The sequence below is a fragment of the Sturnus vulgaris genome, chromosome 7, assembly GCF_052056855.1.
Source record: "Sturnus vulgaris isolate bStuVul1 chromosome 7, bStuVul1.hap1, whole genome shotgun sequence".
Lineage (NCBI taxonomy): Eukaryota > Metazoa > Chordata > Aves > Passeriformes > Sturnidae > Sturnus > Sturnus vulgaris.
The window spans coordinates 15,807,134-15,834,742 of NC_142249.1; the positions used below are offsets into that span (position 1 = coordinate 15,807,134).

Here is a 27,609-nt window from a genome sequence, read left to right on the forward strand (position 1 = left end):
TTGGGATTTTTCCTGATTGGTTCTTCTATCACTAAAATAAATGTCAAAAATCAATCTAGAAACCAACCTGGAGTAAACAGCTCAAAGTGCTGTGAATGCCACTACTTTTTATACCCTTTATGTGCTTACATTTCCAGCTCTTTTTCTCTTGTCCAAGTCATGAGCACGTGTCGAGTTCAGCGCGCAGTTTATGGGACAGAGCCGTGCAGTGGCTGCAGCCCGTGCTTAATTCCCGTGGAGAATTCCCGGGTCCCGCCCTGCCCCAGGGCACCGCTGGGCTCGCAGCGCCCCCCAGAGGCACCGCCCGCGCCCCGCAGGGAAGCGCCTCCCCTGCTTCATTCTTTCTCTATTAATTAAGACAAAACTCGACGTTGTTTCATCGCAAATGTTTCCAACCTTGAGGAAAAAAAAAACAAAAAAGTTCCCAGCCACAGAACAGATGAGAAAATACCAGGACAGTCTCAGGCCTTATCTCCAGAGCACTGCAAGTCACTTTGAACTTAGCTTCCTCTCTCTCTCTCACTGGTTTCAGCAGTCAACAAAGTCTGTGGTGTATTTGGTTAGTCACCACCCTTACTAAACAAAAGGAAAGTTATACTACTGTTTACTCACTAAAACATTACTTGGACCTTTACTGAGCCCCGCTCCTTTCCCTTATAACCATCTCTGCTCCCAGAGGAATTCTAGACATATCCAAAGAAGCAATTTCTTCTGCAGATGGAGCAAAGAGCATTTCAGTATTTTAAAGCCATGGTAATGTTAACTGAAGTGATGCTCTGTTCACACGCCAGGGTACTACAGTGAGGTGTTAGGGCAACCTTGAAATTCAGTTTCAGCTTCTACTTTACCCACTAAGAAAACATTACATTTGTGAGCTGGATTACTCAAAGATTCTGAAATAAACACAGACTCTGCACATTTTTTGCAACAACATTTATTCTAGATATATCAAGACTTAAATCTTATTGAAAGCAGCTACATCCATTGATTGTACATAATCTTCAAAAGCCGTTATTCTCTCTTCCAGCATATCTGTTCCAACTTTATCATCTTCAACAACACATTGGATCTGAAGCTTTTTGATACCATAGCCAACAGGTACTAGCTTGGCTGCAAAATAAAAAAAGCATTTAAGTCCTCCTTTATTGGTGGAATCGTTTAAAAACACAGAGATCCAAGAATGAATTGACCAAAGCAATTCGCAGGAATATAGAAAAACAGCCTTTGGTCCACATTATGGACCATCTATTTAACAACCCAGCACCCATAACAACTGATTGAAGAAGTTTCTTTTTGTGGACCTCCACTCCTTTCCCCAAATCAGTGATGCAGGCGGGTAAAGGTGTTTGTGGCATCAGGAATTGTACAGGGAAATGCAGGATAGCAGAGCTTAAGTTTTATAGCTTTTAAAACCCGCATTTGGATCTTAACCAGGCCACTAAATTTGCATTTCTACATTTCAGAGATCAGCAAACAGTGACCACAAGTCCAACTACTCATATATCATCCCAAGGGCCCGCACTCCCTCTCTCCCTGCTCTGAAATTTCCCCATACTTACAAGATCCCCAGACCAAGCCATCTGCTTGAATGCTTCGAACACACTCCTCTAGTTTGGCCATGTCTGTCTCATCATCCCAAGGTTTCACATCAAGCAAGATTGATGACTTGGCAACAACAGCTGGTTCTGGGTGAAGAAAATCACCATGAAAAGGTAGGAATCCTTTAAAAACTCACGAACACGCTTGCAAATTGGTTTTACGAGAGCAGCTTATCCAATTTCACGAACAAGAACCTGCTCACATTGCTGTGACAGGCCTCTGGTATCAACGTACATTTCTGAAGTACTGCAGCTGTGCACATCCCAACATTCAATATGCAGATACATTATAGAGACACAGATTTAAGCAGCTGACAATGTTTGTTACATAGGAAGTCCTTTTCAGATCATCTGAGAAGGAACCTAATGCTGTGTAACAGTTTATTTTCCACAGAGGGAATACTGCAACTGCTACAGTTCTGAACAGTTCCAGGCCAGTAGCTGTGGAGTAACTTGTGTACAGCAGCAGTTTCTCTAAACCTGAGTCTCTGGAAAGATCAAGCAGGAGTGCACGAACCAGAACAAAAAACATGTTAACATTCCTATTTGCTGCGGGAAGGCTGAGCTCACCGGCAAGTCAAGTGAAACTAATTACTCCTCTCTTATTCCAGTCAAGCTGATCTATTATTACAGTTAATTAGTGTTTCTAGCCATCCCGTTCAAATGCATGAAAATTAACTCAAGTATAAAAGATTAGGAAGTTCTCAGCACACATACTTTTGGACTTCTTTGATTCATACTGGGCCAGACGTTCCTCCCGCAGTTTCTTGGCTTCTTCACTTTCCTGAAAGAGAAATTTACAATTACAGAGCAGCTCTAAACCTCCACATCTCCAAAGCGCTACAAACTGACTGGTATAATTCAGATAAAAACAAATCATCACAGCTGTCAGCCGAAAGATGGTGATTTTTTGTTTTACTCATCATGCAACCAGTCAAAGTTGGACGGTTCACCCCATTCCAATACATTATTTTCTAAGTTTTAGATTTTTACCTTCCAAGCTTTCCTATTCAACAAAGATAGCTACACTTGAGAATTTACAGTAGGATCTGTTATCAAGATCAGAAATAAAAGTAACTTCAACTAGATCAAGGTGAAAATCTGCAAACCTGTGTAGTTTCTAAAAAGCAATAAAAATAATACAAAAGGGTAACAAGTACCTCCTCATCATCAGATCCGAAAAGGTCAATGTCATCATCATCTTTGCTATCTGTGGTCGCACCTGTTGTGTCCTCAACATCTGCAGGACCATATTTTCCCAAAGCCTTCTTTACTCCTGGCAAGCTGAAAGAAAAATGCAGGTATTAGGAACCTACTCAAACGTCAATACAATCCCTGTCAGTTTATCAAGGCACCCACGAATGCATTTATAATGAAAAACTTGTGCTAAAAATAAAAATTCAATGCTCCTACTTGAAATCAGAACTTCATGAAAGACAGCCCCCAATGCTCCTGACATGCCAGCTGAGTAATCTGAAAATGGGATTTGCTGTAGCTCATCAAAGCTGGTACGATCCTGCCCAACTAAGCACATGGATGGGAAAAACTTTGTTATTGGAATCCTTTATCTGCACTATATTCTGTCTAGGAAGAATTACCAACTTCTTGTTCATACTTCCCTAGAACTACTTTTATTGGTTTAAGCTACTGAAAACACATTACTGCAAGTTAACTGCTACTTTCCTACATTTCAGCGAACACTACCCTAAACCCTCACTCTCAACAGGACGAGGGATCAAAACTCCCTGAATTTATCTTCTCTTGCACGTCATATAGTCCTGTTATCTTAGAATAAGCTCATAGCTGTATTGTTGATGTGAACAGCTGCTACCGGAGCCATAAAACTGGCCTTTGATTTCAGGAACTGTATGCAGTTTCCAGGTACTTTGAGAAACCACTTCAGAATCTCAGTCCCCTTTAGCATTACAAAAGCTTCAGAAATGGACAAGAGACTGAGCCACCCATTTTTGGATGAGTTTCCTCCAAAGAAGACTGGAGCTCAGAGAAAGTAATGTAGCAATACTGACCTACCTATGCTATACCTTTTCAGAGAGGCCTGCAGTCTCCATGGATGACAATACAGCACCTTTCACAAACACTTAAAACCAGTAAACGGGAAAAGACATACTATTTTCTTTCACATCCCGTTTTCTTTCCATGTTCTTTGCAAATCATTAATTTTGTCCTCTGTACTGACAGCAGAGGTCTGCCCTGTTTCTGGAGCTGTTTGTGTTCCAACACAAAATGCCACGTGGTGCCACTGGAAACCAATTTTGCTCAAACTCGAAGGCAACAATTTGTAGGCTAATCCAGGGAGATATCGCACCTTCGGAGTTTAACCATACCTTGCCTTTTGCTTTTCATACGACTTGATGTGATTGTACCACCGGAGAGCATGGAACAAGTCTGCAGGCGGAGGGGCAGCGATCGCTTCAAAGACTGCTATATCAGCCTGCGAAGGAACGTACCTGCGGAGAACAAGCCAAATGAACTCCCTTCCTCGAGGCACGCAGGAACACGTGGAGCAGCGGCGGCCGCCGAGCAGCGCCGCCCGTGCAGCTGCCGGGGTGACTCGGGGCCCTCCCGCGTCTCCACCGCTTGTCTCTGCCAGACCCGACTCACCTTCCCCGCACCCCGGCACCCTCCCGCCGCCTCTCACCCCTCAATGTAGCTCTTATCGGCCAGGAAGTCATTGAGGACGCGAAGGCCCGCGGCGGACTTCAGGTCCCCGAAGCCCATGGCGGCTGCGCCCGCCCCGACCGCCACCGCCGCAGGAAAGGGCCTCGACGCGCCTGCGCCAGCCTTATATAGTGCTGATATTCCTCCGCGGTACTGCGCGCAATTGTATTCCTCCGCGAGAGCGAGCCGCGAGGTAGCTCCTCACGGGTCGGCTGCTGCAGCGCAGGCCATGCGGCAGACCGGACACCAGAGGTGTGGGAAAGCGTCAAAATAATAGAAGTGAGGCTGACTATAAACCCTAAGAAGGTTTGACGCGTTTCAGGGATTTTGTAACGTTGTACTGTCGCCACACCCCTCCCTGCTGGCACAGCGGAAGTTGCCGGAGTTGGACGAAGAAAGAGGCGGAAAAGGACGGAAATTGCCGAGGGTAGGGCGGTGCGTGTGACGGTGGCCGAAAAGGCTATGGGCTAGCGGCGGAAATCGCCCGTGTCATCGTTCTCCGATAGCTTGCCGGAAATACCCGAAGCGGGTCGCTCCGGAGGTTGCCGAACGCGGACTTCTCTCTCCGGAGATTGCCGAAGAGGGCTCCGGAGATAGCCGAAGGAGGCTGAGACCAGCGGCGGAAAGGCCCGAGGCCGCCGCCATAGAGGCCGAGGCGGAGCGTAGCCGTCCCGCGGCGCCGCCGCTCGTCCTGCGCCAGGTAACGGCGGTGACGCTGCGGGCGGGCTCGGTGGGCGCGGGTGCCGCCGCTCCGGGCGCCGCCGCTCCGGGCGCCGCCGCCGCTCCTGATGTCCTTGACGGGTCGGGTAGCGGGCCGGGGGCTGCCCGGCGGGCGGCGGCGCCTCCAAGGTGACCCCCACGCCGGGTAGCTCTGTCACCGGCCGTGCTCTCGGCCCCGCGGAAGGCGACACCGGGTCCGCCGCCGCCGCCGAGCTGCGCCGTCCTGTCTGTGGGGGAGCGGGGCCGGGGACGGCGCTCTGCTGCAGGCGGAGAGGCCTCTCGGTGACATTCCTTCCTATGTGTGATGTATAGATTGTTAGAGAATCATATCTTGCGTTTGAAGGAGGTAACTCACTCTCCCATAACTGTACATGTAGGTGTGCATTCGTGCTCTTTTGTCACTGGTGTAGAAGTTTTTGCTCTGCCTGTTTCAAACTTGCCAGCAAACATTTGAACTGATAACAACAGTACTGTTTTCTCTCTTACCAAAGCACCATGCTTCGACTGCTTGCTGTCCCCAGGACCTTAGCTGGGGTCACCCAGTCCTCCAGAGTATGTGGTAAGTATCTGTAGTTTATATCTGGGTCTCTGATGAGAAATGTATGTGCAGTTCATTTATCGAAAGGCACATATGCGTACTCGGTTTGCAGGCACGCAGAGTCTGTGTTGCACTGCTGGTAGAATTAGGATTCTATCAGCATTCTCTAACTAAAATCGGGAGTGGGGGTTCTGATGGTTTCCATCTAGCAGTAAGTGAAAGTTGTTTTTGTTTTCTTTTTCCATGTCCTTCAGGACGTACAACTGCAACAGCAGCCAGCAACCAAATAGAGGTGTTTGTGGATGGCCATCCTGTATTGGTGAACCCCGGAACCACAGTACTGCAGGTGTGGGGAGTGGCATTCTCAATTTTCTGGGACTTCCCATCTCACTTCTTGGCAACATGTTCTGTTCCATATAGCAAAAAGCCACCGGCCTTTATGTTTCTTGCAATTTTTTAGGGATGTTTTAACTGACTGTGATGCAGTTTCATGTAACAGAAATCCTTGGGGGAAATTCAGTGCTTGAAAAAGAAAAATATGCCGTAGATGCCTGAAAGAAAATGCATGCAGCATCAATCCCAGCTGCAAAACCTTATGCAATGCAGACAGACTTCGATAAATTCTGGTTGAAGTTGTATCTCTGAACACTACATGACCTTGTAGTCTCTCAGAACCCGTACATTTTGTATCTTATTACAGTGTGTCTTGGGTAAATGAGGGAATGTCTCCTTTTAGTTATTAGTTATTAGGATTCAGAATGCTCATCCTTAGCTACTTTTATTATGCTTGGGGAATATCCTTTTATTATCCTGTGGGAAGAAGGGGAATCTGGATATTCCAGCCTGTACTGAGCATTGTTACTTTTCAGGCTAAAATTTCAAGTAAAGTTTGGGGTTTTTTTAAAAAAAGCCATTAAATTAAGATGTGGTATAATGAGTTAGAACATTAAAATACACAATTTATATCAAGATATAGCCCTTGTTCTTTGGATACAAGTTCTTAATTTATTTAGGCATGAAAATGTCCCCAGCAGGAACCTACTGTAGATTTTTCTTAAATACTATTTTTTAAAATTAGCTTTTCAGTTTAGCTAATATGGTTATTTTTGATAGAAATTGCCAGAAAAAATAGATCTTTTTAGAGTTTTTTTATTAAATTTGCTGTATTTCTTCTAGCAGGCATAGCTAGAATGCTGTAGCATAGATCCCATTATCTGTGGAGGTTTTATGCAGGAAAGGCTGTCTTATCTGTTCTCTGGAAATCTGTTGTCTCCTGTCTCTTCTTCTGTCGTGTTGTCTTTGAATTTGGGGTGTGTTGGAGTTGAAGATTGACTGCTGGAGTGCCTTTATACAGAGTATTTGTGTTGTTGGATTATCAGAAATCATTATGCTCGTGGTGCTCTTTTTATGTTCTTCAATTTTTATTCTGATGCACTTTTCTGTAAAAAGTGCTAGTGCCCAGCTGCAGAGAATTCTCTCTATTATTGGTGGAAGGAATGAGAGGTTAGTTCTCATTCCCTCAATCACAAAGATTAGAAAAACTATATTTGTAATTGATATCCTGACTTTTTTTTTTACTTCATCACAATTTTTTATTTATGGTCACTTCTTAAGATGAAAGGTCAAGTGCACTCTGTTCTTGAACACTGACAGCGTTACTCTTTGAAAAGCTGCATAGTGTTTTCTGAGGTGGAACTTTAAAGTCTAACTAAGATTTAATTTCCCTTTGTTTCTTATTTTTTTATAGGCCTGTGAAAAGGCTGGAGTTCAGATACCTCGTTTTTGTTACCATGATCGTCTCTCTGTTGCTGGCAACTGTAGGATGTGTCTTGTGGAAATAGAGAAAGCTCCAAAGGTATTGTTTCTGTTTCATAGGAATTGCAATATGGGATATGCAATGTGGAATGCAATAGGAATTTTTTGCTGTGCTTGGACCTGGTTTAAATCTTGTAAATAGTTGTCATTCAGCTGCTCAAAGCAGTTTTTTCTCATCTCCCCACTGGACTGCAGTGATTGCCTATGAGTCAGAGTCAGTTCTCAGGTTATTATGGACTATCTTGCTCTTGGACATGAGCATTTGATAGCTGTGTGTTTGCTGTTAGATGCATTTACGCTTTGTAGTTCAAGCTTCAGTCACACATTATCAGCTGATACTGCATAAATAATAAACTTCAAATAGTGTATAAATTTAGCTGTAGGATTAGCATCTGCAGGTTTATTCTAAGTAAAGATTGCAGTTAGCTAGTTATTTATATTTTAATGCATTGATATCTGTTGTGAAAGAATTGATTTCAGGAGTGAACACTGTCTTCAGCAGTACTAAGAAATCTGTGCACGTTCCTTAGGAGTTCAGTTTTGGATTACACATTTATACTGACACATAAAATTTTTTAGCTCACCCTAACTTCAATTCCATAGTTTGAACTTTGTGTCTCTGGATATGTTGGGTTATCACTAAAGGTGGAAGTCATTATGTGATTAAAAAGTAAGGGGGATTTATTTATGGAGCAGGAGTTTTTGTTAATCTTGCAGTAATCTTGAGAAGAATTTTATTCCAAGACTTTATACAAAGTGTGTGCAAATAAATGTCTTGTAAATGATTCATGCTCTGAATTTTAGTTCTAGAGATTTTCTGCGTGTTTGCTGAAGCTCTTTTATTTGACTTTGATTACACCTGATATTCTTAATGCTGTAACTGCTTGAATTGGGACCGGGAGCTGTAGAATTTTCAACTTTAAATAAATCGTAACTAATTTAACATTTTTATATAGGAGATTATTAATAAATGTGGCGTCTAGTGACTTTTTCGGTTATCTTTTTTTTTTTTCTTGCAGACCTCTTTATTTCTATTTATTTGTAACAGAAACTTATGTTAGAATTGAGGGGGGAGGTGGGGGTTTGTTCCCATGCTGAGAAGAAATATATTGTGTTAATGCATGCTTTTTGTGGTGATTACAGCCCGTTGCTGCTTGTGCCATGCCAGTCATGAAGGGCTGGAATATACTGACAAACTCTGAGAAGTCCAGGAAAGCAAGGTATCTTTCTTTTAGCCTCCTTTGGCTGATTAATTGTACTGTCTGCTAAGTGGTGTTAAGTTGACATTAACTTCATTCTCTGAACCTAACAGAGAGGGTGTAATGGAGTTTCTGCTGGCAAATCACCCATTGGACTGTCCTATCTGTGATCAGGGTGGAGAATGTGATCTGCAGGTAAAAAATCCAATGAAATTATGTAGACTTATGTTTAATGATCTCCTCTTAGGTGAAATTGTGCTTTCCAGCAGCCTGGATATGTGTGTGTTCTGTTGTCTGTTGTAGGACCAGTCAATGATGTTTGGCAGTGATAGGAGCAGATTTAGAGAGAGCAAACGTGCTGTGGAGGACAAGAACATTGGCCCGTTAGTCAAAACCATCATGACACGGTGCATACAGTGCACTCGATGCATCAGGTAAAGTCCTTTAATTTCCCTGAGGAGAGTACTCAGCAGGCATATTTGTATCAGTTTGTTACTAGTGAAGGAAACCCCATGAGGGGTAGTCAGTTTTTAAAAAAAACTATTTTCTGATTATACTTAAAAATTTTATTTCTGTTAGTGACTGATAGCTGGTTTCCTGGAGCTACCAGACAGGAAATAGAGAAAGATGGCCAATGCATGAAAGTGAAATCAGAGTTCTGCAGGGCAGAACTGGTCCCATGGTGTTGGTGCCAGAATGGATATGTGACTTCCTCAGCCACAGTTGTAAGATTTATTTATTTTTTATAGTCTCTGGTAGCTATATTTATGCTGTTCTGTAGCCCTGAGATGCTGTACTGGCCAAGTTGAGACAGATGGAAAAGAATACAATGTACCCAACTAGTTCTAGAAAGTGCTTGTTAGTTAGGACTAATCTTGGATTCAGTTTGTGTAATACAGTGAGTATTCACACCGTGAACTGCTGTGTTTTTTAATATAACTCCCTCTAGTTTTTGTAGCCCTTTCTGAATGAAATTCTGCAGATGGTCCTGCATGTGATGGCACTGGCTAATGCATCCAAACAATTGTTTTCTTCTTTCAGGTGTATGAACTAATGTTTTTTCTTAAGAAAATGAGATGAGGGCTGAAAAATGCTGTATGTTGCAGTTGTACATGCCAGATGTGTTTCTCCTTCTTTGTGCACCTACCAGGTTTGCTAGTGAGATTGCAGGGGTAGATGACTTGGGAACAACCGGAAGAGGAAATGATATGCAAGTTGGTACTTACGTTGAGAAAATGTTTATGTCTGAGTTATCAGGAAATATTATTGACATCTGCCCAGTTGGTGCTCTTACCTCCAAGCCATATGCCTTTACTGCACGCCCATGGGAGACAAGGTAGGTGTCTTAACTCATACTGAACACACAGCTTTTGTGTTCTTTATCTTAGAACATGTTCAGCTGTGATATCAAGGGTTTTCTCTGATTTTTATTTTCTGCATTTTTGTTGTAGACTTTTCCACAGACTGAATTTAACACAAATTTTGTTACTTAGAGCTTATTCAAGAAAAGGAAGAATGTTATAGCTTGTAGACTGTTCTGCCCTTGTTTTTACCCTAAAATGTTTTGGACTTGTAGATTGTGGTGATTGCTTAGTAAAAGATGCATATAAAGGAAAACATAAATTCATTAACTTACTAGTTGTTGAGGATACTATTTAAAATATCTTGTGAAACTAAGCTGTTCAGCCTCAGAGCAGATTTCTGTGTGATTTTCTTAAGTAGTTGTTTAACTCTAAACAAGACCTGAAACACATTCAGGGGACAGAATCACAGAACATTAAGGACTGGAGTGGACCTTGAAGATGATCGAGTCACAACCACCCCTGTCGTAGGCAGGGATGCCTCTCACTAGATCAGATTGCTCAAGACTTTATCCGACCTGGCCTCGAACATAGGAACATGCTGGTTTGACCATCCCGAGGATATTCAAAATCCCCAGGAGCTGTTGTAATTAGTCTGGAGGAGCAGGGGCAGGCGGAGGAAGGTTCCTCCCCGCAGAGGGGCTCTCCGGGAAGGTGGAGGCTGTAATTACCAACCGTATCCGCTGGAAGGCTCCCGAAGCACGGAGCCGGCAGCGGTGTTGAGTGCAAGCACCACATCAGTCTCCACCTGCAATTTTGTCCTGTCATAAACCAGTGGCACACTATGACAGAATGGCATCCTTAACCCACCTTCAAGAGATGATAAACAGCAAACAAGGAACACATCCAGGCAGCAAGGTGTTACATAACACAGCTCTGAGAATGTGTGCAGCAACTCTGAGACCAGCACCTGTTAAACTATACAATGAGTGCTTATAAAAGATTCGTTTCCACATGCTCTCATGTTACCTCAACTCTTCATGCTCCACACTGGATGCTTGAAAAGACTGTTGTGATTTAACTCAGCAGGCAGCTAAATACCACATAGCCAGTTGCTCATTTCAGCCCTCCATGGGGGATAGAAGAGAAAGTTGGGGGGGGGAAATGTAAAATCTGTGGGCTGAAATAAAGACAGATTAATAGGACAGAAGAAGAAAATTACAATAATGATAAAAGAATTAAAATGTACAAAGCAAGTGATGCAGACTGCATCCAGCCAGCCAGCCAGGCCCTGAGCAGCAGCCCCCAGGCAGCTTTCCCCCTCGTTCACATGCTGAGCTTGCTGCTGTGTGGTGCAGAACATTGCTTTGGCCCACTGGGGTCAGCTGTCCTGCCTGTGTCCTCCCAGCCTTCTTGCTGGTGGGACTGGGCGAGAAGCTGATGTGGTGTAAATGTTGCTTAGCAACAACTAGAACATCCCTGTGTTAACACACTATTCTCACCCTAAATCTGAAATACATCTCTATACTAGTTACTTGGAAGAAAATTGTCTCTATTCAGGCCAAAAATAAGACACTTGCTGCTTATATATAACAGACTGCAAGTGGTTTATTTGTTCTTCTAAACAGGAAAGTAGAGTCAATTGATGTTCTTGATGCAGTTGGAAGCAACATCGTAGTGAGCACGAGAACTGGGGAAGTGATGAGAATTTTGCCAAGGCTGCATGAAGATATCAATGAGGAATGGATATCTGACAAAACCAGGTGTGTGGATGTGCTTGTACCCACACGTGTTTATGCATGCATTAAAGGCACACTTTGCAGAACCAGCAATGTGCACAGTAGCACTGACTCTGGTATTCAGCTGTTAGTATTGTAAAGCTACATTGAAGAATAATTGTAAAATATGTTTTTAATTCTATAATTGAAGCTGCTGAGTTTTCTAATGTTCTGATTTTTGTAACATTTTTTCACAGTAACTTATTTCTATTACTAATTGTTTTGTGAGTTTTTGAGAAGAGAAAGTTAAACTTTCAGGGGAAATACTTCTTGGTTTTCTCTTTTCTAAAAGCCTGCAAATAGAAAACTCACTCACAGAATTATACACAATTATCTTTGTCTTCGCTCTTTTATAATGTTCTTGGTGTTCACTCAGGTTTGCTTATGATGGTCTGAAGCGTCAGAGACTTACTCAGCCAATGATCAAAAATGAGAAAGGAGTATTTGTTTATGCCTCATGGGAGGATGTATTAGCTCGTGTTGCTGGTGTGGTAAGAGCAATTTTCAATAAGTGGTTTAAAAGTAATTTCCCAAGCTGGATGTATTACAAATATTAATATCAAATTAGTTATAGTAAAAAGGCTTTTTTCTTTAAGGTTAGAGGGGAACATTTGACTTCTAATCCATTGTGTTTCAACTTAAATTTCTTATTTTGACTAATATTTCCTGTTTCATGGATTGGACCTTTTAAAGAACGTTTTCTTATCATGATTTCATTTGGAGCTTTGTGAGAGACATCACCTTTATTTAAATAGGAAAGTAAACTGTTTCTTCAGAAATTTAGGAGGAAGCAATTTTCCCGAATACTCTGACCTATCTAAAGATATCTTTAAATTTATTTAAACTGCGATATCACCACTTTTGCTATCAAAGACATTAAGTCTGTATTACTTATATCGGAATTTTGCTTTCCTCAGTGCTTTCTGTGTGGTGATTGATTCTGCAGCTCAAATGAAGTGCTGCATGACTGCTCTGGATTTTGATTAAAAATTTTATGTGGGTGAAGTAGAATTGAATAACTGTAATTGAACTTTCCTCAAGGATGTTTTTGCTCGTGTTACAGTGGCAGGGTTTGTTACAAAAGCTATTGCTTCTCAGATAATACCTTTGAGTTAAGTTTACTACTAGAATTTGTGTTATGGTAGTTTGTATTCTGTCTGCACTGTGGCTTCGTTAAAATAAAAGCATTCACCAACCTTCCTCTCTCACCACACCAAATGAGAATTAGCTACATCTGAGTGATAACTCAAGTGGGAGAGACTTGCATAAAATACAGAGAGCTCTTCTTTGCTTATCATGAGTTCCAAAGAAGCTGGAATTGCTGCCTGGCAGGAATCAGACACCACTGATGTGTTTGTGCTGCTCCAGGCCAGCGGTTGCACTACTGGCTTTGGCACACCCTAATAAAACAAATACTTACGTGGGCTAATGAGAATTTATTTCAGTGTTTTCTTTTGTTTATATTTCCTTTCTCTCCAGCTCCAGGCAGTGGACGGTAAGGCAGTAGCAGCAATTGTAGGAGGGCTGGTGGATGCAGAAGCACTAATAGCTCTGAAAGACCTACTGAATAGAGTGAATTGTGATACACTCTGCACTGAAGAGATCTTTCCTACTGCTGGAGCTGGGTAAGAGGACAGGCAATGTCTGTCTGTAATTAGTATGTTAATAAGCTTTCCAGTCTGCAAATCATCTCATGGCAATATTCTGAAATTAGTAGAGATAACAACTGCTGATATATCAGCAGGATTTATTTGAATTTACAATACTCACATATAAGGAGTATTTATGGGCTGCGAGTTGATTCGTAGTCTCTACTCCAGCAAGGGTTGCACACTTAGCCCATGTTGTACTGAATGTACAGCTGCTGCAGTTAAACAGTCAGTCACAGAAAGCCAGTTACCCTCTGTTGTGAGCTGGATGAGTTTGTCTATTTCTATTTGTGGTGTGAAAACTTCAGTACAATTAGGATTAGTAATTTGGACTGAGAAGTCTCTTCTTTTTCTTCCTTTTCCTGAGATTAAAAAGTATTTTGAGCATCTACGATCTTTACCATAGATGCATTCCATCCTCTACTGAATTCTCATCCTCTTTCTTACATCTTTTTGTTATAGCACAGATTTACGTTCTAACTACCTGCTGAATACCAAGATTGCTGGGGTGGAGGAGGCAGATGTCCTCCTTCTGGTTGGCACCAATCCACGCTTTGAGGCACCGCTTTTTAATGCTAGAATTCGAAAGAGGTTCGTATTCCTTGGTGGTGAATAAGCATGTGAATCCATCTGGATTTGATAACGTGCTCGGTTGGAGCTGCAGGCAGTAACTCAAGAGCATTCATTCAGATGGGATCATTGGATTTAGTTCACCTTTTAGTAAAGGGAATGGTGATTTATGTGTGGAAAAAGGGTAGTACCCTGTAGTGTAGAGCTAGTTTATTCTCACTTTGACATTTTACATTAAGTTCATCTACTCAGACATTTATTCCTTTGCTACATTACACAGACACCTCAGATTTTCTGTTTTGTAGAAGTCTGTTAAAGGATATTCCTTAAAGATTTATTTTCAGCATCAGCTTTTTGTATTGTAACAAATCAGATGTGCTGAGTTCAGAAGCAGTCATTCCAGTTTAACATTTTCTTTGCCAAGTAGTGTGGCTTTCCCAAACTTCTGAACCTAGCTAATTCAATTTTAATAAGATATGTCAGTATGAGGCAAATGAGGTCTATAAAAGTCCTATCCTTAATCCTTGAAAATGCATAATTTTAAAGAGTAATGGCATTGAAATTTTGAAAGGAGAAAATGCAGTGAGACTTTTGAATATCTATTTTCATGTATTTTTATAAGTCTGTGCCATGAGAAGCTGCAAAAAAGAAAAAATTTCTAACCAGCTAAATTTTTCTGTGTTTATCTAAGAAATAAGTGGATTTCTAAAACTAAATTGGCAGAAGCTTGAGGGAAGGAGAGAATTGAGTTATGAACTTGTAAGGTGTGTTGCTGTACTATTTCCAGAACATATCTAGAGAAATAATCCTTCTAAAAAACCTAGAGGCGTGCTTAACAGTCACTATAAAGCTAAACTGCATCTTACCGAAACAATGAATGCCATTTAAATTCCTTTGCAATCCTATTTTAAGTTACTGCTGAAGTTAGAATTAATAGCTTTGATTGGGTAAAACTCTGTATTTCTTTAATTTTAATAAAATATTTGTTGTATTTTCAGCTGGCTTCACAATGACTTGCAAGTGGCCCTTGTTGGCTCTCCTGTGAATTTGACCTACACGTATGAACATCTAGGAGAGTCCCCACAGATACTTCAGGACATTGCTTCTGGCAAACATCCCTTCTCCAAGGTACACAGAACTTAAAAGTGTGACTGTTAAATTCCACAGGTATTGAGTAATGATCTGAATTCCCCAGAGACAGATTTGAAGAAAAGTCCATGTTGTAGATGAGGTTATTTGCTTTTAATCAAATGCAGACATGAGGTAATGATTAGCGTGCACCAAGCATGTATAACTGTGTAATATATTCAGGTGTATAAAACTTTGCAGTGCAGGAAACTCCTGGGATATTTCTTGACATAAAACTGCCTGTTTCAGGTGCTGCTGTTTCCACTTAAATGTGTGCTTATCAAGTGTACAGTTCTGTACTGACAAGTTTGTTTCCTGCTTACAGCAGCTTCTCTTGGCTTTATCTCTAAATGAAACTATGACCATTTTGGAACTATAGGTTTGCATGGAAGACCTATAGAAAAATTTTGGGATTTACTACATTATCTGTATCAAGAATTGTCTTTGTAGCTGTGGAATGAATTTCTGATTCTTGGCTTGCACAGGTCCTTGACCAGGCCAAAAAGCCAATGGTGGTGGTGGGCAGTGCAGCCCTGCAGCGCGGTGACGGAGCTGCCATCCATGCTGCAGTTTCCACCATTGCACAGAATGCCAGGGCCAGGAGTGGTGCTGGTGCTGATTGGAAAGTCATGAACATCCTACACAGGTGTGTTTTAAAACCTTTTTGGGAGCAGCTTGCTTGCGCATTGGGCTACACAGGTGACCACAATGTATGTGTACACATTGCTTTGTATACACGCAAGAGGCTTATTGGGTTAAACCCTGTAGGGAATATGAAAAACAGAAATACAAGCTAGACAAAAACTTCTTAATAAAAATGGGTTTCTTGACCTGATTCTCCATGAATTTTTATTAATTGATGATATTCAAATATAGAATTTAAGGTTTCAATTTAGACGTAGAATACAAGAGAGCTTAATAACATCTACCACAGTGCTCAGTAGGATGCCCAGCAGACCTGTGTCACTTGTTAAATGACTGCATTTTATCTAGAGGAAGAAAAACAAAATGGCAAGGGTTTAAATAATACGATTTCTTCATTTAGGTTTTTTTAATATTCCTTTTACTGTGCAGCTTCTCAACTCAATAGTTAATAGAAAGGCTTCAAAGATTTTCATTTGAGAGCTTTTGATCTTAGCTATTCAGTTTGTCAGGATATTACTCCTTTTAATAGACAAGCTTCTCTTTGGACAGTCCTTCACCACTCCTTTTTTTTCTAAAATTCTGACTGTCAAATTGAACATCTCTGTAAAGGAAAAATTATTTCACCAATTGTAATGGCTCTCAATTTTGGAGACTCAACGAATTTCTTCTGCCAAAAGCAGCTTCATTGGTGTAAAAATAGTGTAGTTAGAGCAGGGCTTGGTCCTCTGAAGGAAACTAGAATATAACATTCTGCTGCTGAAACTGAAATATTTAGTACTAAAATACCAATGAGTTAAAGAACACTCATGATACAAGTGTGGTTTGGCAGTCTTTCATATTGACTTCCATACTTATGGTGCACCATCCGTTCTACTTTAAGTGTAAAAAGCAACTTTACTTATTGAAACCTCTATGTCTGACTGTGTCAGACAAAATGAGTTACATTGGAATATCTGTATAGAGAGATTTTTTTTTTTCTTTTAAATAAGACTGGCACCTGATTATGGAGGATTATGCAAAACTGTTGCTTTGGAAAAGGAAGACTGCCAGAAAATGGGAATTATAATTTCATTTTTTAAAAAGTAATTTCATGTGTGAATAAATGAATAGTGATGAAGTAGTGGTCTTAAGTCTTTGATGATTTAGAGTAGCTGATGGCCCCAGAGTTGGTCTTTCATCTTCCATGTGAGTGCCCTAAATTAAAGGCCTGATGAGTTCCATTCATAGCTGAAATGTCATCTAGAGCATCAAGCTTCACCAGTGAGCTGCCTGCCACTAGGTCCTGATTTTCAGTGTCTGCCTTTATTTTTGCTATCTCATCTTAAATAGGTGAGATTCCCTGTGAAAACTTTAAATGGTATCACATTGTCAAAATGCAAAACTAACTTGATACTCTGTCAAAAATTTCAGCTGCCTTTGAGCTTCATGTTTGTCTTGTTACTATCAGGAACCTTTTACATCCCTTCAAGATATTTAGTCAAAAAAAGAGGTTAGGTCTGTTCTGATGGGAGAGGGAGAATTCTGAAATTACTTAAAGTCATGATGTATTTGTTCCTACAGGGTTGCAAGCCAAGTCGCTGCTTTGGACCTGGGTTTCAAACCAGGAGTGGAGGCAATTAGGAAAAATCCTCCCAAAGTATTGTATCTCTTGGGAGCAGATTCGGGCTGTATAACGCGTAAAGACTTGCCAAAGGACTGTTTTATCATCTATCAAGGTAATTAGTAGATGTAAATTAAGAAATGTTGTTGTCTTAATATTTGGAGAAAAAGTGAAGAAATGGCATAAAAACCTTTGAGAAATTTTAGCCTTTGTTTTCTGCCAGGAATGGGAACTTGTAACACATAACTGAGATACTGGTTAACTATTTCTTAGGTAAAGATGGGAAACTGTTGATGGGTAATAAGGGAAATAAACCAGTACAAGGCTTCTGAAACTTAGCTTCAGACCTGGCAGACAAAATAGAATTAGTTTCCAGCTGTTCTATCATACCAAAACATGATCGTATCTTAATCTAAGAATCTTTCTTCCAAGAACCTCCCAAATCTGAGTGACTATAGAGACTGAAGTACCATTTACTCCTGCTGGTATTCCATTCATTCTCCCCAGAGTATTAGCCAAGTAAGACCTCAGAGCAGCCAGCCTCAAGGGCTTCAGATTTTGGCTAAGCAAAACTTAGAAAATCCTTTTTGTTCGGGGACACAAAAATTCTATCTTAGTAAAGCATTTCTTTTTATTTTTACTTACTTCTGTCTCATATGGTTGTATACTGTTTCCTCTTTCCATGTATTTAGGGCATCATGGGGATGTGGGAGCTCCCATGGCTGATATTATTCTCCCAGGAGCAGCATATACAGAGAAGGCAGCCACATATGTGAATACTGAAGGTCGGGCCCAGCAGACAAGAGTAGCAGTAACACCTCCTGGGATGGCAAGGGAAGACTGGAAAATTATTAGAGCTGTCTCTGAGGTACTGTTGCTGTTATAAGTTGCTTCTAATAACTGAGAGACTAAGTTCCTTTGTGTAAATATTTTCCTATGTAAAAAGAAGGGAGATTTTCAGGCAAACACATAGTTTTAAGAAGTAATGTTCTGTATTGAATCCTGTGTTAATTCTTTGAGTTAAATCATATTGTTTCCCTTTTGAGAATAGCTCTAATATTGTAGCTGCTGTATGCTGTTGAAAGGCATAATGGGTGAAGCTTTGCAAATTTTGCAAAGGTCTTGTGAAGTGCTTTTGAGGAAGCTGGTGGGAGCATGTAGTTTCTTGCCTTTTAGAAAGAAAATAACATAGACTCTGAGGCCAGGATCTGGTATCATTAGATGAGGTCAAATACATGCCCACTACTCAGAGGGAACAAGATGCATTGATAATTGCATCAACTTTTATCTCATTTGGGGGTAAGCTAAGGAAATGCAAGTATGGGAGGAGAAAAGTACTTCATTTCTTTTTATCCTTTCTATAGCAAACAGGACAGCCTGGTTTTTAATATAGGGAGGTGTTGTCTATATAGGTATCAGAGGTCCAACAGAAAACTGACTTTGCTTCAGTTTGTGCATTCTAACTGCCTGTGTTTTCAGGAGTGTTGACTTTTCCCATTTTGCTTTAGGGATATTAATGGATTGGTAATCTAAACCACTATGAGTTAAATCCCTAGACTTGATGGCATTTCTTTCCATGAATCTCTTAGTTGGCTGGTTTGACCTTGCCTTACGAGACCCTTGATGAAATACGGAAGCGTTTAGAAGAAGTATCACCCAATCTGGTTCGATATGATGACGTGGAAGAAGCAAACTACTTCATCCAGGCAAATGAATTGGCAAAGGTAAGCAAAACTGAAGCATCTTGGCATGATTTAGAGCTGTTATATAGCATAATGCTTTTTTGAAAAATCTTCATATGTAGTACAAGAAGCATTTTTTTGACCTGCACCGAATGCAGAATTCACTAAACAAATGCTTTGGTAACAAGCTCCTATCATACAGGTAACTTTCTTTTCCCTTCTTACCACAGTTAGTGAAGCAAGAGCTTCTTGCTGATCCTCTTGTTCCACCTCAGCTCACAATAAAAGACTTCTATATGACAGGTATGTATAGTGTGTCTTTCCATTCTGAGATCAGAACATTTTACTTAGCTTTACAGTAAGGTTCTTATGATTCATTTAAAGCTTTCTGCTAAGATACATAAGATTTGAGTCTTTTGAAGAAACAAAATTTTTCAGTAAAATTATTTGGAATTTACATAAAACACAGACTGTATTTTCAAATAAGTGATTTTATTTAACCTCTTTTTGTCCAGTCTCATACTAAATTTATTTTGTAATATATCTGTGCACTGACATGTTTGGATTTGGTTTTTTTACAGATTCCATCAGTAGAGCATCCCAGACAATGGCCAAGTGTGTGAAAGCCGTTGTTGAAGGTGCCCATGCAGTAGAAGAGCCATCCATCTGCTAGAGACTAATCAGACTGCCACCACCTTCTTCTAGGTTTTTGTTGCAGTTAACTGCTGTGACTGATACATTTTTTTCCAAAATCTCTTTGACAGGCTGTTGTATTTTTTTCTTCCTTCATTCACATTTTCATCACTTTAAGTAGCCCCATTATACTGTAGGACTGTTGTTGTGTCTGAGGGAACATGCAGCACTCAACTTACTGTACCCAGAGGCAGGGTACATGATGATTGTATACAAATAAATTATGAATACCAAGCCACCCATTACCTGTGTAATTCATGTAGCTCATGCTTCTTCCACAAAAAGAATTCAGTAAGCAACTCAGACTCAGTAAATCTTGATGTTCTAGGAAGGGGTTTACATGGCAGAAATACTAGATTGTAATTTCCTTCCAGAGTATCTAGGTATGTTAATATTAAACCCCGGTCAGAATGTGAACATGCTATTTTTGTAATGTACTTTTAAAGCAAGTTGTCCCTCATACCTGGTTTATGCCAATGTTCAGACCTATCTCTGCTCTGGATACTTGTATGTTTCTTCATTTAGTTTCAGTTGAGACTACTCTTGGAGGAAATACAAATAATTTTGATGTTGTGGGGGAAAAAAGCAGGCTTCACACAGCTTCCTCATACTGAACGGCTTTAAAAATTAGCAGAAAGACTGAAGGCCTTTATACCAGTTCAAATACAGAAAAAAAAAATCTCAGAATAGTTTCTCTGTGCATTGATCTTTATATAGCAAAGTGGGGGAAGGGGTTGTGTGTGGTATTTTTTGCTTGGGTGTTTGGGGTTTTTTTTATGCTTTAGAGTAACTTCAGAACAGCAACTCTCTCCTCTGTCTTATGCTGGTTAATGTAAATTTGGAAGAAGGATAACTTCCTTTTCAACTGGCTACTAAAGTTCAGTGTAATTCTTCCAGGAACTATGAAAATGGGAACAGTATCATAACGCCATCATTTCCAACTGTATTATTTTTTAAAAAAGGTGTTAATTTTGCATGAGGAAAAGCTACACTTTTCAGTGTGGAATAATACTGAGTGCATGGGGGTGCTGCTGTACAATTCTGAGTTTTATAAAATTCCTTTTTTCTTCCATGCTTAAAATTTTTCAGTAACAAACACGTAACTTCTAAAAAAATCGTTTTTCTTTCACCCAGGAAGAAGACTCTTCCTAGTTATCTTGGTATATCACAGTGTCCTCACATGAACTAAGTCTTAAATGTTGGACATGGTTTTACTCAGCCTGCCATCTCCAGTTACCAACAGGGACAGGGTCAGTTCTCGTGGTGGTACATAAAAGGGTAACTGTTCGTTTTATTCAGATACTGCTATGCATGTTAGCGGGGCAGCGAGGGAGACTGCAGTCTGTTTTTAATGTGGCAGCTCACAGGACCGAGTACAGCATGAAGCCTTCCTGCTGTCCTTGTAGAATGTTACTTCTTTAGGAGGAACAGGGGCTTATTGGCACATAGCAAAAGAAAAAATATGTGTGACATATGCCAAAATGTTTAGGAATAAAGGGTGTAGCTGAATCCTCTATTCAGAAAAACATTGGTTCTCAGGCTCCTAAGATAAAAACCTTTTTTTCACCCCCCCACCCCCGCTCCCATGTTGTACAAACACAGAGTAACTTCAGCTGTGCAACAAGTCAGTTAGCACTTCAGAATTTATAAAGGTTCCAAAGCTTTAGATTTTTTTCTTTCCTTAAATGTTGCAGCATTACTTTGGGAGCTCTGGCATGCTTTTTGGTTTTTTGACAGCTCTACGTCCCTCAATTAGTATGTATAGTAGATTCTTCTCTCTGTTCAAACACTGTCCAGGCTTTATCAAGAAAGACAAGGAGAGGAAGAAGTACATGTGGTGCTCTCTGTCCTGTTTCTACTCTCTTTCCCACCTAACTAGTCAAGTACAGAATTTTTCAGCCAAACTTGGTAATAGCAATGAGGCTGTCTATAAATTTGACTGTTGGAAACTAGATAGGAAAGAGAAATCTAAATCAGCATTCTTATCCACTGAGTTTACAGCATAGCCCATCCCTTTTCTGTTTGCTCTGGTGGCTGGACAGTTGGTGCACAGTTGGTGAGGACTTCTACCCTGCTAGTGACAAAAGGATAATAGGGGTCTGCAAAGGCAGGGAAGTGACATAGGCTGGCAAAATATTGAAACAAAAATTACAGAAACAGGGCTATTCACACAACTTACCTCTGTTTATTTAAAAGTTTACAGTTAGTGCTATTACTTGCTGGTCCTGAAGCTGCAACCTCAGGTTAGAGAATTACAAAAAAGTGGCAGTGAAGATCTGGGATGGTGGGAGATAAACACACTCTGAGTATTGTTCCTGGTGGTTACGGTAAGGGCTGACCAGCCAGGTAATAACACTGCCTGAGCCGTCACTGTGCTGATGCAGTTCATTCCACGTGCAAGGCTGGTGGGTGCCTTTATGCCGATTCTGCTGGGGTGGGCAGGGGCTTTGTTAGGCTTTGTTTTGGAGCCGAGCGCAGCCCCGGAGGAGATGCAATTCCTGCAATTCCCCGAGTGCAGCCCTGGTTCCACCTGGTGGTCAACTGGCAGAACTTAGAGCGGGTGCATCGCCAGTTACCTTCAGGTGCAGTAACCTTCATCTCGCCTGCTCCTGTGCACTCCTGCCTGTACAGCCTGCCAAGGAACGGGAACGTACCTGGGGAGAAATGGATACGTATCCTCCTGTTTGAGCACAGCCCTGTGTAAACACGGCTCTTGTGTGCAAACTATTAACCCCAGCCATGACTTAGATTAAACCTTGCCTTTCGGTTGTCTTGTCTTCAGCAGGTGCTTGTGGAGAGTAGAGAAGGCAAAGGGTGTGTTAATACAAGGTAAAACCATACCATGCAGTTACGCTTTCCAGCAAGTTTAGGCCAGGTGCATTCAGATTAAAGACAAACTATAACTGTGGGCAGATTTAAGCACGAAAGTCTAAAGCTGTGATTTCAAAAACCAACCAACCAAAACAAAAAACCAACCAAACAAAAAACCCCAAAAAACAAAAGAAAAAAAACCCCAGAAAACAAAACCCAAACCCTGTGCAATAGCTACCTTTCTGAAAGCACCAACATCCCATGGGCGCGTCCCTGTAGTTCCAATAGGAGAGTGCTTAAAACCCTGTGTAGTAGTGAGCTGCTTCAGTAAAAAGAAGCCTAACAGAATTCAAGTCAAATAGTTATGTCCTCAGCAAGACTCTGAAATGTCCAGCAAAATTAGGCCAGTCATAAAAATAGTCTGGACTGACTTATTTTTAATGTATTTTGAAGCATAGCTCAAGGCAGAAAAGAAGGTGTCTGTAGCATTTCCTCAAGATTTTGGATCAGTGCCTCTTCTGAGGCTGATAAGATTCTTGCAAGACAATCTGCTGCCTGCTTGATTGGGTGATATGCTGTATTTTAATGTTGAAACCAACAGAAAAATAGCTCAGGGTCATAGCTCTAAAGGAAAAGCAGGGTGGCAGACTGCCATCAGCCTTAATCCAAAGGGGAAAGGTAATGTAACTTCATCTCTGCCCCCACAACCCTGCTCCTTATAAAGTACTCCAAACAATGGCTAAGCCAAAACATCCTCTCCCAAAACAAGACTGTTTCCTAATTTGTTGTGTTGTCCTTCAAATATGCAGCAAGATGAAATCACCTTTAGTGCTGAAGGGTTGGAAGATGACACTTTCAAGGCACTGACAGGACAAATAGAGAAAGTGCTGAGAAGCAAACAGATAGAAGAGGACTTCATGGTGACTACCAACATGGAAAAAAAGTAATAAGTAAATGATGAATTCTGGAGAGTGGCTAAAAGCTAAGGACTTGCCCGAGAACTACAGTAAGCTTTTTAGGAGTACAAGAACCCCACAGAACATCAAAATGCGCAAGTTCTCCCAGAATTACCTGAGCAGTTTGAAAATTCCTATTTACAAACAACAACAACAAAAACCAAAACAAAGCCAAACACAACACACCATTTTCAATTTATTAATAGACGTTAATAGATTATTATTCATAACATGCTGAATGGGCACCATTGTGAACAAAACACTAAAGTTCCCAGAGTCAGTAAGAAAACTTAGTACAGAAATGAACACCAAATCCTTCACTGTGTGTGGGCTTATACAAGTCATGGTCCTTTCTGTTGTGTAAGGTTTTATCCAAAAGACACTTTACAGTAACACATTAGTTGATGTAATGATGTCAGCAAAGTGTCTGAAAGTACCTAGGTTACTCCAGCTCTCCATAGCTCAACACCACGGAGAAATGGCACAGACAGACATAAATAACATATATTAAGCATTGTAATTCAAACAAAATGAGTGATTCCATAATCAGCAAAGCCTGCTTGCTATGCTAAACACTGTTAATAATTATGTTTCCTCCAGCTATGTGTACACATCTATTCACAGTGCCTAATGCTGAGAAGCCTACTGAGATTTAGAGGCATAAGAGGTAGTAAGACATCTCCTCACTCAGCCAATGCTGAATTTTGAATATAATTACCTAATATTTCAAAGAAAGTTTTATTTCTTCTTGTCATCATCTGTACACCTGTGTTTATGTTTGAAATGGATCAGAGATGAGAACCATGTATCAAAAAGAAACATACTAAGAGCAAAAAACTCCATGTGCAACAAATAACTTTCAAAATCCACTGGAATCCCATAACCATAGACACTAAGCCTTATGCTTTGATTTTAGCTCAGCTCCAACTATTTTAGAAAAATCCTGTCCTGCATGCTCTTTATTTCTCAATTATCCATCACAGGATATTCACACCTTTGTTGGAAGCTATTCTCAGAAGAACTTAAGAGACTGTTGATTTGGTCCAGAGTGGGAATTCTCATCTTTCCAACTTGCAGTGGTGACCAAGACCCTCTGCAACCTGAATGTAAATGAATAACTGGACTAATAGCAGATAGGACTGGTGAGAAAGTGTGGAGCTTCTTAACCACTGCAATTACAGCTAATGAAATATCAATAGACAGAAGCAGATAGTAAAAATACAGTATAATACTTTGAATTAACAGAGGGCTTCCCAGTAAAATGGAATGGTATTAGAGCATTCTGCTGGGACAGCTTATTCCATTCATTTGTCCTCTATTTTAAGAGGTCTCCATAGATGCCCAATGTACTCTGGACAACCTTCCCACAATTAAGAGTCTTACTGTTTTGTCTTTGCTGAGCTTTAGGAAGACAATACCATTTATTTAATGCAGATTAAAATACACATTGATAATGAAGAACAGATTAGTGAAGTCTTAGTTAATTACTATTTTCAGTACAGTTCACTATCAATTAATTATATTATCATGTAATAGCTAGCATACATCTGCTCCCAATTGGTTAAATACTTCTGCAGCTATACTCCTGCTGAAACCCACAGCAAAATTCCCATTGCTGAAAAAAGCGTTAATAAAGCCCCTAAGACTCAGGAAAACAAGGCTAGTCATGTGTTCTTTGTGTAGCTTTGCTAGCATTTGGGGCTTTAAACAAAGTCAAGCTAAGTTACTTTGTTGTACATATGGCTTGTCTTATAGTTTCATCTGTGCTATCTGCCACACAGGAGTGCACTAAAGCACAGGTTTGAAGGAGTTTAGCAGCTGAATTAAGAAGCTCAATTTATGCCATAACTTGGGTATGTTTCCTAGAGAAAAATCCTCATATAGTAGACAGTGTTTTTAACATAAGGACTCTATGGTTTGGAAAAGTGGCAAGAAGCACACTGGTTATCAAATGCATACAACTGCAGCAGAGTAACTGAAACCCAGATACACAAGAGACAACCATTGCTATAAAATTTCGATGTTAAAGAATTGTTGAAAAATAAGAATAAGCATTTTTCCATAATACTAGTACGCTGGGATTTAATGGTTAGCTTTACCCCAGAACCTGGCATTATTACACAAACTAACAACACATCACAACTGCTCAAGACATTGCTTAGAAGAATGTATCATAACTTTGGGTTTTATTTAATTTCTCACCCTTTTTAGTCTTTAAATGCCTAAAGACAAGATCTATACAAATGCAGCTCTTCCGATATGAAAATCTTGAATTAACATCTATATCTTAGAGTTGTTCTTCCCCTTCACAACATTCACCTGCCTTTTATAAATTGCTATTTATAATTAAATAAATTGCTAATCCCTTTCGAAAGCATTTGAAGATATTGGAACTGTTTCCTTAGTATATGTCTTTCAAGAAATAATACCAAGATGCTGACATTATAACACTATTTGTGAAGAACCCGAGTCTTCATCACATGCATGGAGTCTAAGCCATGCTCCAGGAATTCTTGAGGTGTGCACGTGGGTACGTATGACCTTGGGAGAGAGTCAAGGTTCATTTCTTGATGCAGCCTGCTCCAGTAACTGGTGTACAACCTAAAGCACCTATTTCATGGCTTTATTAGACTCACAAAGCTTATTCACTGCTCCACTGCCCTCTGTCTCACTGCTAACACCAGTGAGACACATCAGCACAGAATGCCTCATTAGCCAGAACCTGTGATTTACAGAACATTAATGTTCTCTGACCACTCTGTGCTCAAGCGTACAGTAAGTTTACTGGATGGAACAGTTGGTCCAGGGATGAGGCTGATTAAAATCAAGGCAGACAGACTCATTCTGAAGAAATGGAAGTTCCAGAATACAATTCTGAATGTTGTACAGGGGACCTTTTGTGCTTTGAGTTTACATATTGTCCTTGTACAGAAGTTTCAGGGTCCAATTTGCTCTTCACTGTAATTTCAGAGCACTGCTCTACCCATCAAAATAATGTATGTCCCAACATAAGAATCTTGTCCATAAAGATAAGCAATCTTTTTTAAAAAATTATTTCATTTTACATTACTAAAGCTAGCAGACTGCTGCTTTAGGTTGATACCGTGTAACATTTTATTTTCAGCAAAACAGTTAAAATAATATTTGCATCTCTTAGTAAGCTAGCGAAAAGCAAATTACTCTCAGGTAAATAAAGTTTTGTTAAATAAATTTATCTATCCATAAAGTACAAATTTTAATTTCTCTGTTGAATGATTACACAATAGTCCACACAACCAAGATCTGGCAAATTTTTCCTCTTTACTTTCTCCTCCTTAAAATTATTGAATTTTTTTTCTTTCTTTTTTTTTTACAAGATACTAAAAGTATCCCATTTCAAGTTTTCTGATTCCAAATTTCCAGATTCAAAATGTTTCTCCTTTAGGCTCTGGCTTCACAATTAAAACATCAAATAGATCTCAGGATGTCACCAAAATATGTAATGCTACTATGATTCATGTTTAAATTTAGGCAGGTAAGTAATCCAATTAAAGTCAGCATCTGTAAAGTCAAACACATAAGCCTAAGAAAAGCTTTAATATTGTTTCTGTCCTCAGCTTCTCAAGTGCATTCATAGCCCTTTCTCTAAAACGTTGAATCATCTGTATCCCATTTAAAAAAACACAATTCCAAGATACTAAATGTGCTGTACAGATATTCTCAGAGTACCACAGACAGATGCAGCATAGATTAGTTGTTCGTGGTGTGCCTCTCTTCCTAAAACACAAAAAACATCTTAATAGCCCAATGAAGAGAACTTCAACTGGAGTTGAATTGTACTGAACTACCGAATTAAGTTGAAAGTAGCAATTCTCTTGTTTAACACAATGGTTGATACAAGAAATTACTTTGTAAAGAAACTTGAATTTGGAACTCAAGTAAAATCCTAGCGACTTGGTAAGAGTTTTATGCAAGGAATTACAGAGTGATCCTTCAAGCACTTCTGAATTAGGAATTGTTAGTAAAGCCTGCAAGCATTTGCAAAATGGGGTCTGGGGTCTGAGAATTTGGTCCTTTATCTATCTATTCAGAATAAAATAAAAGGAAATACTAGTTTATGCTGCATTTGTTCAGTTCCTAAATCAATTGAGATAATTTATTTGCAATATTTCAAAGGGTTTGTGGTTTTTCAATCATCCCATACCTGACCAACATTTGTAATCCCTGTTATTCCTGTAATGAATTTTAGGTATAGGCTATAAAAGTAG

At 40.1% G+C, this 27,609-nt stretch overlaps 2 protein-coding genes and 2 non-coding genes across 6 annotated transcripts; 1 reads left to right on the plus strand and 3 right to left on the minus strand.

Moving 5' to 3' along the window:
- Nucleotides 1-919: 919 nt before the first annotated feature.
- Nucleotides 920-4,349, minus strand: EEF1B2 (eukaryotic translation elongation factor 1 beta 2). The gene is made up of 6 exons (XM_014880287.2): nucleotides 4,258-4,349; nucleotides 3,944-4,066; nucleotides 2,759-2,882; nucleotides 2,316-2,382; nucleotides 1,560-1,685; nucleotides 920-1,110 (listed from the first exon to the last, which is right to left on the minus strand). Exons 1-6 carry the CDS (start codon nucleotides 4,335-4,337, stop codon nucleotides 956-958), a joined length of 675 nt encoding a protein of 224 aa, XP_014735773.1. The 5' UTR covers nucleotides 4,338-4,349; the 3' UTR covers nucleotides 920-955.
- On the minus strand, nucleotides 1,914-2,047 carry LOC148223180 (small nucleolar RNA SNORA41). The gene has a single exon (XR_015804958.1). It is a non-coding gene; the product is annotated as a small nucleolar RNA SNORA41 (small nucleolar RNA).
- Nucleotides 2,450-2,532, minus strand: LOC148223181 (small nucleolar RNA SNORD51). Its single transcript, XR_015804957.1, has one exon. It is a non-coding gene; the product is annotated as a small nucleolar RNA SNORD51 (small nucleolar RNA).
- Nucleotides 4,350-4,936: 587 nt separating the features above from the next.
- NDUFS1 (NADH:ubiquinone oxidoreductase core subunit S1) lies at nucleotides 4,937-19,837 on the plus strand. 3 transcript variants are annotated; one of them, XM_088167891.1, is made up of 19 exons: nucleotides 4,937-5,370; nucleotides 5,489-5,556; nucleotides 5,790-5,881; nucleotides 7,283-7,390; nucleotides 8,494-8,570; nucleotides 8,663-8,744; nucleotides 8,853-8,983; nucleotides 9,700-9,885; nucleotides 11,479-11,613; nucleotides 12,005-12,119; nucleotides 13,108-13,253; nucleotides 13,740-13,868; nucleotides 14,846-14,975; nucleotides 15,461-15,621; nucleotides 17,181-17,335; nucleotides 17,913-18,088; nucleotides 18,810-18,944; nucleotides 19,133-19,205; nucleotides 19,484-19,837. In XM_088167891.1, exons 2-19 carry the CDS (start codon nucleotides 5,493-5,495, stop codon nucleotides 19,573-19,575), a joined length of 2,187 nt encoding a protein of 728 aa, XP_088024017.1. In that variant the 5' UTR covers nucleotides 4,937-5,370; nucleotides 5,489-5,492; the 3' UTR covers nucleotides 19,576-19,837. The 3 variants fall into 3 exon arrangements, with proteins under 3 accessions (XP_088024017.1, XP_014735771.1, XP_088024016.1); XM_014880285.2 differs by having other exon boundaries at nucleotides 4,937-4,977; XM_088167890.1 differs by having other exon boundaries at nucleotides 5,124-5,343.
- The last annotated feature ends 7,772 nt before the right edge of the window (nucleotides 19,838-27,609 follow it).

Bases quoted from the DNA above. Each gene is read 5' to 3' on its own strand.
- NDUFS1 (XM_088167891.1), top strand. From the start codon at position 5,493: ATGCTTCGACTGCTTGCTGTCCCCAGGACCTTAGCTGGGGTCACCCAG. The intron at 12,120-13,107 runs GTAAGAGCAATT...CTTTCTCTCCAG, and splicing joins TAGCTCGTGTTGCTGGTGTG to CTCCAGGCAGTGGACGGTAA. The intron at 13,869-14,845 runs GTTCGTATTCCT...TTGTATTTTCAG, and splicing joins AATGCTAGAATTCGAAAGAG to CTGGCTTCACAATGACTTGC.
- EEF1B2 (XM_014880287.2), bottom strand. From the start codon at position 4,337: ATGGGCTTCGGGGACCTGAAGTCCGCCGCGGGCCTTCGCGTCCTCAAT. The intron at 2,883-3,943 runs GTATGGTTAAAC...TTTTTCTTTCAG, and splicing joins TATGAAAAGCAAAAGGCAAG to CTTGCCAGGAGTAAAGAAGG. The intron at 2,383-2,758 runs GTACTTGTTACC...TTTCTCTTTCAG, and splicing joins TCGGATCTGATGATGAGGAG to GAAAGTGAAGAAGCCAAGAA.